This window comes from Paroedura picta, chromosome 14 (assembly GCF_049243985.1).
Source record: "Paroedura picta isolate Pp20150507F chromosome 14, Ppicta_v3.0, whole genome shotgun sequence".
Taxonomy (NCBI): Eukaryota; Metazoa; Chordata; class Lepidosauria; order Squamata; family Gekkonidae; genus Paroedura; species Paroedura picta.
In genome coordinates, this window is record NC_135382.1 from 20,503,972 (window position 1) to 20,519,894 (window position 15,923).

The window sequence follows — 15,923 nt, forward strand, 5'->3', positions numbered from 1 at the left end:
CCAAGGCATTTGCAAACTATTAGTTGTTAGCCTAGAGCAGCTTCAGCTATTCTGGCTGTTTAAGCAGGTGTTTCTTTGGGTGTGCGTGACTTTTAACCTGGCTTTTAGCTGCTTACTACATGGTTTTATTGCTCGGCTTTTAAAATTCATGCCTACTTTATAGCTGATTTCATGCTCTTGCTTTTAGTCATTTAATTGTTTTACTCTGAGATGCTGCCTCGGAAGTTTTTAACTCAGAGTCCAGGATAAAAATATTTAATAAGAACATAACTGCCACCAGAATGCTATTGGCTTTTTTTTTACTGTTGCGTAAAAGCTGTTCCAGAAAAGAGCAAGATGGAATTTAGATGAAGGCCGGTGTGCGTTTGCTGCACATGTACGCATGAACTGAAGTGTGTACAAGGTTAACTACAAATGACTAACAGATTTGTGCAAACAGGGAGGCCAGTAAAAATCCAAATGCGTCTAGATTTTGTAGACCCATTTACAAGGATGTTAAGACAAAGTCTGTTTGCGCCAGTCTCTTCCAAGGTCGTACATGCCAAACAGAACGGTCATTTTCCCACAAGAAGGATTTGGTGTCCACCCTCTCTTAGATCCCAGAAGCCAAATGGCAAAGATTTCCCTGGCAAGTGAATATAAGACATCCCCTTATACTGACTTACTCCATCCAGCCCAATACAGGCTGTGGCTCCCCAAGGTTTTCTGCAGAAAACCTTTAACTAGAGCAGCCTTTCTCAACTTTTTTACCATTGATAAACCTCTGAAAGAGCCTCTTGTGGCGCAGAGTGGTAAGGCAGCCGTCTGAAAGCTTTGCCCATGAGGCTGGGAGTTGGATCCCAGCAGCCGGCTCAAGGTTGACTCAGCCTTCCATCCTTCCAAGGTCGGTAAAATGAGTACCCAGCTTGCTGGGGGGTAAATGGTAATGACTGGGGAAGGCACAGGCAAACCACCCCGTATTGAGTCTGCCATGAAAACGCTGGATGGCGTCACCCCAAGGGTCAGACATGACCTGGTGCTTGCACAGGGGATACCTTTACCTTTAAACCTCTGAAACATTCCTCAGGCTTCAAGAAACCCCAGAAGTGGTGCAATCGTGCGGAATATGGTTGGGAGGCCTACCTGCGTACGCGCCCACCTGGGGCCCCTCCCCTTCCCACCCTTTCCAGGCCCATCATTGGCCGTTTTGAGAGCTGGGGGGGGGGGTTGACATGACCATATATGGTCATATCACCCAATAAATGTTTAACAAACTTTAAAAACATATTTAAAAGTTAATTCACTACCACCAATTCAGGAAACCCTTCCAGGGCTTCAAAAACCCCCAAGGTTTTATGGAACTCTGGTTGAGAATGCCCAAACTAAATTCCAGAGACTGCACCTGGGACCTTCTGCATGCAAAGTCTGCACTCCACCACTGAACTTGTGCAGTTCCTGGTGTGGTGAAACCGTGGAACGATGTTTGCCATGCATAACAGGTGAAGGCCAAACACAGTACTTGCTTTTGCGTATGCTGAAACATCCACAGAAGGGCTAGCACCTCACTGTAAAGAAATGCCTATTATAGTGTTTTGTTACAGAGCTAAAAACTCTAGAAGTGCAGGAGAAAAGACAGTCCTCAAATGAAACTCGCTTTCCCTAAAGGGCTGGGAATCAGCACCGCCACCTTGTTTTGGATCCTCAGGATGCCTTAGGCCCATTCACGCCCTGCCAACTGGCTTCGATCCAGGCTTGCCTGCTGGGGGTACAGAGCTGGGATTACTGCGGCTAGAGGTAGCTGTGAATTTCCTGCATTGCACAGGGGGCCGAACTAGATAACCCTTGGGATCCCTGCCAGCTCTATGTTTTCAAGTAGATCCTGTCCCGGGCAGTATTTACTAGTGACGATGACCTTGTTCTATCTTGGGGCTTTAGGCTCAAGAAAAAGGAAGCAACAGGACCGTGAGATTGCCATGATTCTAAGACAGAAAACAAATCCTGCTCTGAGCTGGTCTCTTGACAGCTCACTTGGAGAGGCAAGCCAAGAAACTGTCTCAGTGATCACCCGTCACCCACGTTGCACCGCAGAAAGAAAGACGCTCCCCGACAGACAACGGGGCTCCATGACCAAGCATGGCACATCAGGCCCGCTCCCTCCGGCCACCAGGCAACCCAATCCTTTGCCCCACAGCACAAGCTTGCAGCCCCCTTGCCAGGCAGGAAAGCCCATGCTTACGTGATGAAGTCCAGAAAGCTGGCCAGGGGCTCGTAGGCGTGATTCCTCATGTGTCGGAACTCCACCACCATCTTCTCCTTAAGCTTGTCATCGATGACGGACACGGTGAGAGGGGAGGCCTCATTTGCCAGGAAGTGCCCATAATCAGTGCTCTGGAGATGAAGCTTCAGATCTGGGGTGCCCAGAGGGGGATGGGGGGGAAGAGAGAGAAGAGACAAAAAGAAAAAAATTAGAGGAAAATTCCTAACTGAAGACACCGCTGTGGAGCTAACAAGGTGGCCTAGTGACACCTGCTGGGTGGACGGAGGCAGCTCAGGTTGGCTGATGTGCTGCACCTTGCCTGGCGCACGCCCCGGGGATGTGAGAAGTTCAACCCTTGACTTGTAGGTCAGTCTTTAGCTCTGAAAAGAATCGAGGCCCACGCCCTTGAACTTTGTGTCTTCTTTAGGCTCACGGCTGATGCTTCGTCAGAGAAAACCTTGCAAACATTCTTGAAAGTCTCTTTATTAGGTCACTAGGTTAAGGGGGGGAGGGGAGAGGAAGGATGCTGAAGCAAATGCCTGAAACCTGCCGGACAACATTTTGGCCCTAGGAGAGGCAAGCCAGACACAGGGCTGTACTGAAATGCCATCTGCATGGTTCACTTCCCCGTCCTGCCAGCTAAAGCAGCCACTGAACTTTTTTCCCTTCGGGATGCCCCACTGGCCTTTTAACCTCATTTGTCCCCACCCAGCTCTCTGGCTCTACTAGCTGAGCAAAAAGGGAGGTTGACACACATTATGACTCTATGAGCCCACACATCTTGACACCAGGCCGGCAGAATACACAGATTGGCTGGCTACTTCCTGACTACTTCCTGACCTGGTCCCTGGGAGGGGTAAGGAAGAGTTCCATGCCCATCTGGTCTGTATTGCAAAAGATACCTTGGGGCTGACTTTTTTTTTTAAGGGGAAAGTTGCTACCACTGTGAGCTCCAAGAGGAGGGCAGGAAACCTAGCCTTCCTGAAAACAGGAGTGAAATCTCAAGGAGGAATAATTCCAGAGGGACAGCAGTGCTGCAAGCAAAGCAAACAGGAGCTCTGTGGCACCCTGAGGACAACACTTTATTCTAGCATAAGGCTTTGAGGACTGTAGATCAGATCTTCAAGATACAACAGATCTGAATATGTCAGGAAAGACTGGAGTGAGCGCTGGAGATATAGAGGCTTGGAAGAAAAACGTGGTGGGGCCGGTTTGTAGTTTTAAGGGCTTCCTCCCTTTTGGGGGAACACTTGTGAAAAGTTCTGCAATATTTTCTCATTTGCAACGAGCGAAATCCTTTTAAGATAAGGTTTTAGGTAAAGTAAAGGTATCCCCTGTGCAAGCACCGAGTCATGTCTGACCCTTGGGGTGACGCCCTCTAGCGTTTTCATGGCAGACTCAATACGGGGCGGTTTGCCAGTGCCTTCCCCAGTCATGACCAAGCTGGGTACTCATTTTACCGACCTCGGAAGGATGGAAGGCTGAGTCAACCTTGAGCCGGCTGCTGGAATTGAACTCCCAGCCTCATGGGCAAAGCTTTCAGACGGCTGCCTTACCACTCTGCGCCACAAGAGGCTTTACTCACTCAAAATGTGTAGTTTGAAAATTTTGGTTTAGAATAACATCAGACAAGGATATGTTCTCGCGTGTACATAGTAGACAGGCACAACGTATTTTCAAAAATGCTTCCTGCTGAAATGTGAATAACGGAATAATTTTGCAGCCATCGATATGCCGTAATGTGCCTGCCAACAACTTAAAGAGTTCTGTTAGAAAGTAGATCTCTTCCAAGCATTGCTACGCAGCCTTCCCACCGAAATAGGGTCCACAAGACAGCGACATAAAAACATGCAAACTTGCTACAAGATTTTGGAATTTCAACTATTATGTTTTTCCCGCCTCTCAGAAGTCAGAAACTAGGATACATGTGCTAATATAGCACAGGGAGCAACACTTTGTAACTTGCACTCAAGTACTGAATATATTCCCCCCCTTTTTTTTTTTTGTAAAAATAGACACATTTTTAAATCCAACAAATGTGCCAAATCGTACAATTTGAGATACTAAGATTTAAATTATGCATTTTGTGTTGGTAAAGCAAATTTAGGTTTGACATGACAGTGAGCATGGTACATTTTTCCATTTCCCCAACATTTATGTTCAAAGGGGAAGAACAGCTGCAGGTATGTAAGCGTTTTAAGTCAGGTAAGGCTGTCTGTAAAGCTGGGAAAACTTGAGAGAGACAGTAAATTGTCATTGCCTAGGGTGGGCACCCGATCAGGGGTGAAGTGCTGGAGCAGTCGGAGGTGGGAGCTTTAGTAGTAGTGGCTTGCCCCACTCTCCCTGGAGCTATCTTGTAGCAGTCTGTCTCAGGGTACCAGGAGGGGACTTGATTGACTCTGCACGATTCTTTTAGCTGTCCAAGGAACTGGGATACGCTGCCACCTACTGGCTGTTTCCCCACTTAAAAAGGCCTGCGGACCATCCATCAACTAGAATTTTCCCCATCATAGCTGGTTCCCACTTCATTGAATGAGCTCCTTGAAGAGATCTAACCTTTTTGAGAAACCTCCAGGAGGGCCTTGTACCTTTTTTTTTTCCAGAGGGGGGGCACAGTTTGGTCCCCCCTGCACTGGAAGGACAGAGGTGAGCAGCAGGCCAGCCGAATGTCAACCCAGCAAACGCAGTTGGGCCACTGGCTTCCAGCCCCCTACCACAAGCCTCAACTGAAGGCACCCTGCCTTGAAAACATCCGCCTTCCCAAGCAGCTTTTGGCTAGAGCTCAGCTCCTCTTATACATAAGGACACTCTCCCCACCTTAAAAGCCCTTCGCTTTTGAATCCAGATCGAGTGGACAGGATCTGTCCTCCTTGGGGATCCGGGCTCCAAGCGCTGCCAGGACAGCTGCCTCTTGGGATCCCTTCCTGTTCTCCTCCGCAGGCAAAATGCATCCAGTTCTTTTAGCCTTTCCTCTTACCAGCTGATTTACAGACTCTCATGGCCCTTGCAAAGCTAGACATTCCAGATACAGGGTGATCAGCTCATTCGTTGTGCAGCTGCTCTGACGAAACCCCCACGGGCACGCACAGAAGGAAACCTTCCCTCACTCGGACTCGGGGCACGCCCTTCCGGCTCCCGGAAAGCACCCCTACGGATTGCAAGCCAAACCCAGAAGGAGAATGCCTCTTGCCAAGGGCCACTTGTCTCCCCCAGCGCTGAGGCTCCCACTGGCCTTCAGCTTTATGGGGAGGTCATGAGCAGAGTCGCATCCTCCCAAGGTGTCAGGGGGCACCAGGAGGAGAAGGCAGATGAGGCAACGGCTGAACAGAACCAGATGGGAAGAGCTCTCCAACGGCGGTTTCTTGGAATCTGAAGTTCAAGGCATTCTCAGGCCTCCAGGGTAGCCGTTAGTTGTATAAGAACTTCTTGACTTTAAAGTGAAGCGATGGGGGGGGGGGGGGGGGGGGGGAGAGAAGAAATCACTTTGCAGATTAGGAGCAGTGGGGGGTCAGGAGAACAGACCGAGACCAACATAAGCAAGCTAAGCAAAACATTTGATTGTATCGGACATTGCCCTTCACGCAAAACTGCCTGCTGTGCATGCCCAAGTCCCCAGCTAGTAATGCAGGCAGGCAAAGATACCCTGATTAACCCAGCAATGTTTGCTTCTATGGAAGATCCAGCATGGTAAAGCCAGCGTGGTGAAGTGGTTAAGAGTGGCGGCTACTAATCTGGCAAGCCAGGTTTGATTCCTCGCTCCTCCACATGCAACTAGCTGGGTGGCCTTGGGCTCGTCACAACCCTGATAGTGCAGTTCTCACAGACTCGTCCTGTCAGAGCTCTCTCAACCTCACCTACTTTCCAGGGTGCCTGTTGAGGGGAGACGATGGGGAGGTGATCGTAAGCAGCTTTGAGTCTCCTTCAGGTATTGAAAAGTGGGGCATAAAAACCAATGCTTTGCCTTCTTGTATCTACACTGCTCTAGGCTGCTCAGTGCGCATATTATGCTGTTGTTATAACCTGCTTGTTTTAATGACCATGGACCTGTGGTTTTTTCCCCGTTGGCTGTGCTTTTGTGGCATCACCCCATTTTTTAGTGCTGATGTCTGAAGGGCTTTGTGTTACCAGTGGAAACCCACCTCCAGCAGGTCTCTGGAGAGGCCGCATACACGAACACACATGCATGCTCCTTTATCCTGAAGCAGCCCCTCAGCCCATCCAAGTCAATACTGTCTCCTACAAGACTGCCAGCGGCTTCCCAGGTCTTTCTCATCACTTGCTAGCCGACCTGTTTCACCAGAGAGGCCGGGAATTGAACCTGGGGCTTCCTGCGTGTCAGCAGAGACTTTTCCAGCAACCCGCAGCCCCCTTTGAATAAGAATAAGAGATGGAGCCAAAGAGGGCTGCGGCCTTCTGGATGAAACCTCCAGACAAACAGTGTTCCTGCAATCATACCTCCCTCCAAAGTATTTCAGAGTTTTGCTCAGCCAGCTGTCAAGGCAGCAGAGGGATACCCTCCCCTGGCACACAACATCTTTGGAAAGGGCCAAGGAATGGGAGCAGGACAAGGTGAGAGGGAGACATAACAACCAAAGAGATGACTGAGGAGATTCAAGAAGGATATTGATAAGTTGGAATGTGTTCAGAGAAGGGTGTCTAGGATGGCTGAGGGGTTGGAATCTGTGCCTTGCAAGGAGAGGTAGAGAGAGTTGGGTAGGTGTAGCCTGGAGAAGAGGAAAGCAAGGGGTGGGACGGTCGCTGCCTTTAATTACGGAAAAGGCAGACATGTTGAAGAGGGGGCCAACTTGTTTACCGCAGCTTTAGAGGCAAGGACTAGTGGGTTCATGTTATGGGAAAGGAAGTTCCTCTTAAATATCAGAAAGCATTTTCTGAGGGTGAGAGCTGCTAGTAGATGGAATCTGCTGCCTCAGAGGGTGGTGGGGTCTCCTGCTTAGGAGGAGATTGGATGAGCACTTGTCAGGAGTGTGCATGTTTTAAGTTCCCAAGACGGTCAGGGGCTTGCTTGCATGGCCCTTTGGAGTCTCTTCCTGCTTCATGTGATCCTGACCCACAGCCTCCCCAAGTCAAGTCCAGCGGACTAGACTGGCACAGAGGGGAGGGAGTTTCCTCTCATGGGAATCATGTCTGATTTAATTTTTTAAAAATCCACCGCTATTAATTTGAACTGAATAGCTGCTGTCACTCAAAGCTGCTACCTTTTCATTCCTTCCCAAACGCAAGCCACCCGGGGAGCTTCGGCTGGGAAACAGGACACCGCCCAAAGAAACGCTCATGGACAATGTGTAGCTTTGGTGCAACTCAAGCTTGCGCATGCAGGCGTGACTTCTCCCTGGCTGCTATGACATGCGGGCATACAGCCACATCTCACACATAGCTAACCTGTGTGCGCAGGAAAGGAATACAAGGAGCCAGCCCAGGAACTCAGGGTGGGCTCCGATATAGCTCACCTTCTACGGCCCGTACTAATGATTTCTAACCTCATGTAGATTGCCCAGAGTGCAACAGGGGAGGGGCTACAGCTAAGGAGTAAAGCACCTGTTTGGCAGGCAGAAGATCTCAGGTTCAATCCCCGGCAGCTCCGCTTTTAAAGGGCAGGTAGTAGGTGATATGGAAGACCTCTGCCAGAGACCTTGGAGAGATGGTTCTGACCCTTGATGGGACAGTGACTTGGTTTCCAATCTGCTCCCAGAACAAAGGACTTGAGAGTCCAGCGGTGACAGGGCAGGGCAAAGCTAGTGTTGCAGCAAAGAGACCCCCCTCACCCCCTGGGAAGAGCCAGAAGAGCAGAAAGTTGCATAGAATTATAGTCTTGGGGGGGGGAGCCATCAACAGTGTGCAGAACTGTCAAATATACATCAAGGTATAATAAACGACTGACCTGCAGTTTCACTCATACTTAAAACCATGCTGTAAGGTACGGTTCACACTACCTCTTTGGTGCTGTATTGCAGGGGTAGTCAACCTGTGGTCCTCCAGAGGTTCATGGACTACAATTCCCATGAGCCCCTGCTGTATTGCACATGTTTCATAACTGTAAAACCTCTCTTATGAGGACAGCACCTGTGTTATTACAGAACTCGACTGTGTGCAAAGAGGATGGTCTGTGCAGGAAGATATGCTTCAGGCCCCCAAGCTCCAGGCTGGAGAGCAGAGGGGGCATACGTTGGCCACCCTTGCTCTAAAAAGAGGAGGACAGCCTGGCTCTGTCCAGCTGCACAGCTCCGTTTTGGCTCCTCTTTGCCGCTTCTATTTGTCTACGAGGTTTATCTCACTCCAGAACTTTTCCAAAGGTTAGCAGGTTTCAGGCTGTTCCAAGGAAAAAAGGTCGAGCTCCGACAGGCCAGCGCTGGGGGTGGGGTGGGGAGGCAAAGATGCATCAAGATTCTCAAGCCTGCTTTCCAAAAGAGGCTCTTTCAAGGGCCGGAACAAAGTCCCTCAAAGACGCACAAAGGAGCCAGCGTGTGTTGTTAAAATAGTTGCAGTCCAGCTAATCAAATGGGAAACGGGGACTCTGCCAGGGCTGGAACCGTCTGGAGGTGCAGCAGCCAGGGGCAAGCCCGGCCAAGTTCTCTGCGGGGAGAACGCAGCCTCCGGCCGGAGAATAAGACCTCCAAGCACCCAGCACGGTGCCTCATCTTGGCTGCTACGACTCTCGAGCCCCGATGCTGGAACTGATTTCGGCCACTCCTCAGCTTTGCAGGAGTTATCAGTGACAGTCCTTGTAAAGAGTCAAGAGCAGATGAATCTGTCCCCTGAGCAAATGCTCGCTGCGTGCCAGGAACACCCAACGGGCCGCTATATTTCCAACCAACAAAGGAAAGGGATTCATTTACGCAATGCAGAATCGGTTTTTCAGAACTCTCGGCCACGTGAGTTAGCAAGAAGAGGTCAAATGAACACCCATGTGCAGCGGCAGGGGCCCTCTGTGCCGTGAAGGCCTTACGGGGCTCCAGGTGGTCACTGTAGAAAACAACACAGCAGGGTCAACTTGCTTGCTTGACCCAGCAGGATTCTTCTTATGCTCTCTTATGCCTTCCACTGAGGACTTGAAGCCTTACACATCTGAGATTAGGGGAAGGGACTGTAGACTGGAAGGTGTCCTTTCCAGGCAGACTTCACCCCCCCCTTTCAGCTTCACTTTTTCTTCAAATGAGCCATTTCTCCATTTGCCAAGGCAATATTGACTCCTCCATCATCAAGATGGAGCAATATTGACTCCTCCACTTCAAGCCGCTTAATTGAGCCAAGCCCCCTGTCAATCAGCACAGAGTCCAGGGCTCTCTGCCAAATAGGGAAGAGACACCCTTTGGCCATCATAGCTCAATGGGACCGCCATGTTCAGAGATAGTATACCAGCAAGCCCAGATGCTGGGGCAAGGAGGAGAGGGTCAGTATCTTCTTACCCCACTGATCTACTTCATTTTTAGCCTTCCCTTCCTCCATGGAGTTCAGAACAGCATATGTGGCCCACCCTTTGTGTTATCCTCACAACAGACATGTGAGGTGGATTAGGCAGAGAGAGAATAGTCATCCAGCAAGTGTAATGGCAGAGAAAGGATCTGAACTTGGTTCCCCTGCCCCCAAGTCTTCACAGCGATTTACAAGGCTCCCAGAGGCACCTGGTTGTTGAAAACAACCCTGGATTAAGTGGAGTTTTGCTCCTATCCAAAAGCCTCTTCCAATGTTCTCACCCCTTGCGATGCATGATGATGCTCAGGTTGACTTCATTTCTATCTCCCTCCAATGAGGGCCTTTCCCAGGGAGCTTCAAAAAGCTTCTCTCTACTTGGTCCCTACTGAACATCAAACTTCTGAACCACTCATTTAAACAGTTCCTTCCTAGAGCAAGAACCTCAAAGTAAGATGGCCTGGATTCCCAGCCTCCTTTCATCACCTAGACCACGATGGATGAGAGCAGACCAGCCCCACAGCTCATTTTCTTTGAAAGGAAAGCTCTGAAAGGAAAGCTGGGGTACCCATGCACAATTACATGTACATGTTCCATGGTTCCTTACCATGGAACCATGAATGCAATGTATTATTGTGCCAGAGGGAGCCTGAAATGGAAAATTCACCCAGAGAGCCACACTGCATTCAAAGGAAAGATCCAGAAGCAAAGCTCAAAGGGACAGACCTCCCCTACTCGGCACAATGATACAAGCTCAAGCGACAAGACTTCTCAAACATCTGCTTATTTGTTTTGAGGCAAACAAGGACTCAGCACCCAAAAAAGGACAGGCCAAAATTTGAAGTTTGCTGACAAAGGGATGGATCCTATGTCAGCCAAGAGGGGCACACAGATGGGGAAACTCGTCCCGGGATAGCACATCTCCAGGTCACACCGATTAAAAGAGGCTGGACGGAAAGTTAGCCGGAGGTGCCCTCTCGTGACGGAAGTGAGAACTGCATGAACAGAAAATTATTCTGGCAAACGAAACTCCCTGAAACTGTAGATCAAGGGCAGCCAAACTGTGGCTCTTCATAGGTCCAATTCCCAGGAGTCACCCCCGCTATAGATTCAAGAGGATTGCTATGAAACTGCAGAACAAAGTTTGAGTCCAGTGGCAGTTTAAAAACCAACCTTGAATAAAACTTTGTTGGTCTTAAAGGAGCCACTGGATTCAGACTTTGTTCCCTGAAGCTACAGAATGCAGCCAAAGACAAGGGGAGCAGCAAAATTGCACCATGTTTGGGGGGGGGGGTATTGCTTTCCTTCTTGCACCCACCAGAACAGGCATGGATACAAACAGAGCATCATCAACCAGCTACCTTTCCCAGCTGCTTTGAGACTTCCCAGGGTAGAGAAAAGCAGGGTACAAAAAAACAACTTCTCTTTTACATTCATTCCATGCTCCTCTTAGGAAAAAAAAAACTATTAGTCTTGATATAACCAAGACCATTACCACTAAATTGTTGAAAAGACCGACAGTTGAACAATAGGACCATTCTATAACCGTTTTCTATATGCTTTTGCTTATATAATTCTGATTTTACAAAATGAAATATATTTACAATAATCAGACCATTTTCTCCAGCTTATCTGACTCACAGCTGTTTCGTACGCCTGGTCTGCAAAGCCCACAGCAGTTTCAGTTCCCTTACAATTTTTCTAAGAAAATAAAATCCCCTGTCCACATTAATCTTGTCTGGTGGAGAGGTCCTGCCCTGTGTGCACTGGCTGTTTCTTCCAAAGAGACGCAAGCACATATATATGAGGAGGATGTGCATTCCCTAGGCATCTTCTATCACATACCTGAAGTGTTTTCGACAAAAGAGCAAGTGCTAAACACTCATTGTCTGAACAATAAGGAAAAAATTAGGAACTCTACACTGAAGCTCCACCAGGCTCCCTGCCTTATTTGGGGCACCAAATGCCTCCCCCTACAACGGTCCCTGATCCCCCAAAGGCTCTGAGATCAAAGGGTAACCCTGGAGACTTTCTTACTGTGGCTCATCATTGGCTTGGCTTCATTTGATGTGGACAGTTCCAGCCCCAGGTGCCTGTTCCGATTCCCCTTGACGAAGCCTACACAGTAAAACGCTTAGAGACTTTGTAAAATAAATTTATTTCTCATCACCTGGCATTTTTCCCTTTTTGTTTTGTGGCTTCTTGAGGTGCCAGACATGGGCCTCTGCCTGCTCTGCAAGTGAGCATGGGCTTGTGGGATCCTTTGGACAAGACGATTTGTATTCCGATATTTACAACCATTTATATTATGTTAATGGTTTCGTAAAGCCAGCAATAATATCTCCTGCACAGAAAATGGGGAAATTAAGGAAATAAAACACAAACGTGAGGATGGGCTCTTAATGCGGATAAAGGTTGTCTGATTTTCCGCTTTTTGCTTCCATTATTTTATTTTCACTTTATTGGTTACAGAAAACAGATTTTGCTTTTATTTTATTTTCTCCCCCTCATTGGAATGGTGGGAGATGCACACAAACACTGACCAGGCCCTCCCTGCCAAATATCAAACACATAAAAAGGTCCTAACTTTATGAGGCCATCAGCATTCTCAGAGGGAAGAGGAAAACCAGCTCTTCTGCAATAGTGGTTGTTTTTTTATTATTATTTGTATTATTTATAAACTGTTGTTCAGTTCAAGAAGCAACAAAAAGGGAACTCAGAAACTTGCCTGCCTAAAATCCAAACCTGACCTAAGGGCTACTGGAATGGTGAGAGCACCAAGTCTTCCAGTCCTTCACAGCCCTTACAGGTCATGTGATTTTTGGGGTGTCATTTAGGCCGCTGAAAAGGCCCAGGGTGATATACAATAATCTTACCATAAAAGGGAAGGGCTTGCAAAAGTAAAGGAGGAGTATCACACAAGATGCAATCCTAGCAGGCCAAGACAACTCCATCCAGTGACATGGTGGGAGCAATTGCCTATTTGCACATCCCAGGCCAAGCCAAAGCCCACCAAGCTGGACCAAGGAGGACAGGAAAGAGGGAGAGTGATCTATGAGGTTAGACCAGGGCTAGTCAAACTGCGGCCCTCCAGATGTCCATGGACTACAATTCCCACGAGCCCCCTGCCAGCGAATGCTGGCAGGGGGCTCGTGGGAATTGTAGTCCATGGACATCTGGAGGGCCGCAGTTTGACTACCCCTGGGTTAGACCATCTTTCAAGCCAACCACAATTTGGCACCTTGCCCCTTGAGCTTCCTCTGATCCCTACGTGGCAGACCAGACGCAAATTCCTCCACCAGCCTCCTCTGCCCTGGAACCTCTTTAAACGTTTCACTCCCAGGATGCCGGGAAGTGTTTTTATTGCCAATTTACGGACCTCGGATAAGAACGGCATTAATCAAGAACCGCCTATGGCCGTTATCTCAAGAACATTCTTTGTCTTGGCAGCTCCTTCATATTTCAACAGTGTGATAAATTAGTCATGAGAAAAAGAAACAAACATGCTTTATTTATCGTATGGCACGTGTGCAATGTAGCCAGGAGATCCTAAGATTATCTGGCTGCCAGGCAAGAGATGTCCAGAGACGATTTGCCAGTGCAATCACATCATGTCCCTGGTATTCCGTGGAGGTCGCCCTTCCAAGCGCTAACCAAGACTGACCCTGCTTAGGTTCCGATATCTCATGGGGTCAAGCTTGCCTGGGCAATCCAGGTCAGGTCCGAAACAAACAAAGGAGGCTTCGGAGCCAGTGCAAGGCATCTGGAAAGCAAGTTCTCAAGGCTTGAGAAATCCAGCTGTCAGACAGTCATGTTATGTATCTAAAGCAACACAGAAAATATTTTTCTCTCTTCTTCAGACATTGCAATTGTTTCTAAAGCTTGCATCTTGAAGTATGCTTATTTGGAAGTTCCACAGAAGTTGAGAGAGTTCGCTTCTAGGCAAGTAAGTATAGAACTCCGATGGCAAAGAGCATTTTGGCTCCTTAAATGTAGAAGCCAAGCTATGAAAACAGCCCACAGCTGGATATATAAATCAGACTTCTTATGGTGTTACATGACTATTTAAGTTAGTGGTACATCTTTCTGCCACATTGTGACTAAAATATATTTGCAAAAAAGAACAGGTTATTTTTTACAGGGCAGATGGTAGAGGCATAACATTTCCAGAAATTTTGAAGTCATACAGAAAAACATTAAAAGGACATTCTAGGGGGAAAATTGTGATGTGCATAGATGTGCACACACAAACAATGCATTTTATGTTAAACAGTTAAGTTTAATGCTGGTGAGAAAGTATTGTGATATATGCAATACTTGCTTCCTTTTCAGCTCTAAATTTATCGTTTAACATTATAACTTAGTCAACAGTTCAGTTTTATATGCTATCTTTATGGAAAATATAGTAAATGCCAATAAATTGTCAACAAAGGCATTGCTAGAGAGTTGCAAGCCACTGCACTATTTTCTATTTTAATATCTTAGTTTTTGCTATCCGAGAAAGCAACATTGAAAACAGAATCTAAATTTTACAAAAGGCATACAATTTGAAAAGAGAATCCCACACTGCTACAAGAGGACTAGCACCATAGCTGGATGCAGAGCTGAATACTGAATCCCTTCAATAGCATTCAATAGCATATTAAGTGTATGTGAGATTAGTCAAAAACAGGTCCTCGAAAATATGTTTCTACCCAGGAACAATAATTCTCTAGGGATATAGACTGTTTTGCATAACAATCTTCAAGCTACACATCCTGAGTAAAATCTTGCTTTAATGGGGGGGGGGGACATTTCAAAGGAGGTTTTTCTGCCCCTTACAACCCTCCAAATTTTCAATTTTCCCATTGGGGAAAAAACTCAAATAAGTCCTTTGCAATTTGGAAACAAGGGGCAGGAATGGTTGTAGAAATACCAGACTGACATGCATTTCTTGTTTCCAGTTTAATCTGGGGGAACCAAGCAGCAAAGAAGTGGCACCAGTCACTTATTCCTGGAGAAATGGTACAAATAACCTAAAAGAAATAAGGAATAGTGGGTGGGGCTAGCAGTAAATCATGGTCACTCTATAAACCTGGTAGCATACCACTGCCTCTACACCTATGGATTTTTTTCATAAGATGAGAGCAGCTTGGAATTTTGCTTTGCCTTAAAACACATAAGTCCTAAGCACATCCATAAAATGAGTGAGACTGAAGAAATACACAACAATTGTGTTTTCTCTACAACCAGTACCCAATTCACCTTCTTGCCAGTGATAAGGATGTCCTCTTCTTAACCAAGTAATTAACCTGGCCTGCTTTTTCTTCATCCCCCCTTTCTTCTCCATGCTGCCTTAATTTTCACATCATTTCTACCCCCAAGCTAAACTAGAATTTAGGATGTGTATGTCGCTCTCCTAGCTAAATGCATGAATCGCAACACATTACAGCTGTTGATTAGTTTAGCACAACTAGAAGTACCTCTATATTTCTTTTCTGTAAGAAGGAGACAACCAACAAATAGGAGCTGTAATAGCAAGAGCATAGTAACAAACTCAGCAACACTAATGCTGCACTATGGAATCACAAGAGCTCACCGTCTGAAGGGGACAAAATGCTCTTACCCCACTCCACGCTACAAGCCTCTCGACTGATACGAACAACAATTTAATTCAGAAACAAAGATGTTTACATTGCTCTTCGTCTTAAAAGTAAATATGGTAAAATGAAAACTGCAGAGACTGTCGTATCATTTGCCAACGAATCTTGGTAGACTCTCTCTGAAGTCCCCAGTGGGATAAGGGTGGGTGTAGTATTCAAAGATTTCAGGTATCTTTTACACCTGTTATTCGATGTAGAGCCATGGTTAAGCATGATGGGCAATTCTCAGGAAAACACACTCTTCCTGTCTTTCTCCTACATCTAATTTATTTAAGACACTTAGTAGCTACCTTTCTCCTTTGTAAAACTCAAGGAGGCTTACAATATAAGTACAACAAAACATAATAAACAAAAGAAAAGCAATGCATACAAAAACCATTAGAAAGGCCTAGTTTTAAAAATGCAACTAAGACTACCAATAAATAAGAACAGTTAGGACAGTTAAAGGCAGTCCTAACTAAAACTCCCTTCAGCTGCCTCTGGAAGATCAACAGGGAGGGGCCAGGCACACCTCCATGGGGCATTTGTTCCATAAAGGTACCTAAATTCCACAATTTTGCATAATCAGAATCAAGAAAAGTTGCTGACCAATGCAATAACTTTTTTGGTTGGGGGAG

The 15,923-nt window shown here is 47.0% G+C and overlaps 1 protein-coding gene across 1 annotated transcript in view; it reads right to left on the reverse strand.

Annotated features, from left to right (window-relative positions):
• The window catches only part of ATP6V0D1 (ATPase H+ transporting V0 subunit d1), a 34,761-nt gene that overhangs the window by 17,207 nt on the left and 1,631 nt on the right, over positions 1-15,923 (reverse strand). Inside the window, exon 2 of the mRNA XM_077309835.1 lies at positions 2,216-2,387. Coding sequence (XP_077165950.1) covers positions 2,216-2,387 — 172 coding nt within the window. The remainder of the gene's footprint in view (positions 1-2,215; positions 2,388-15,923) is intronic.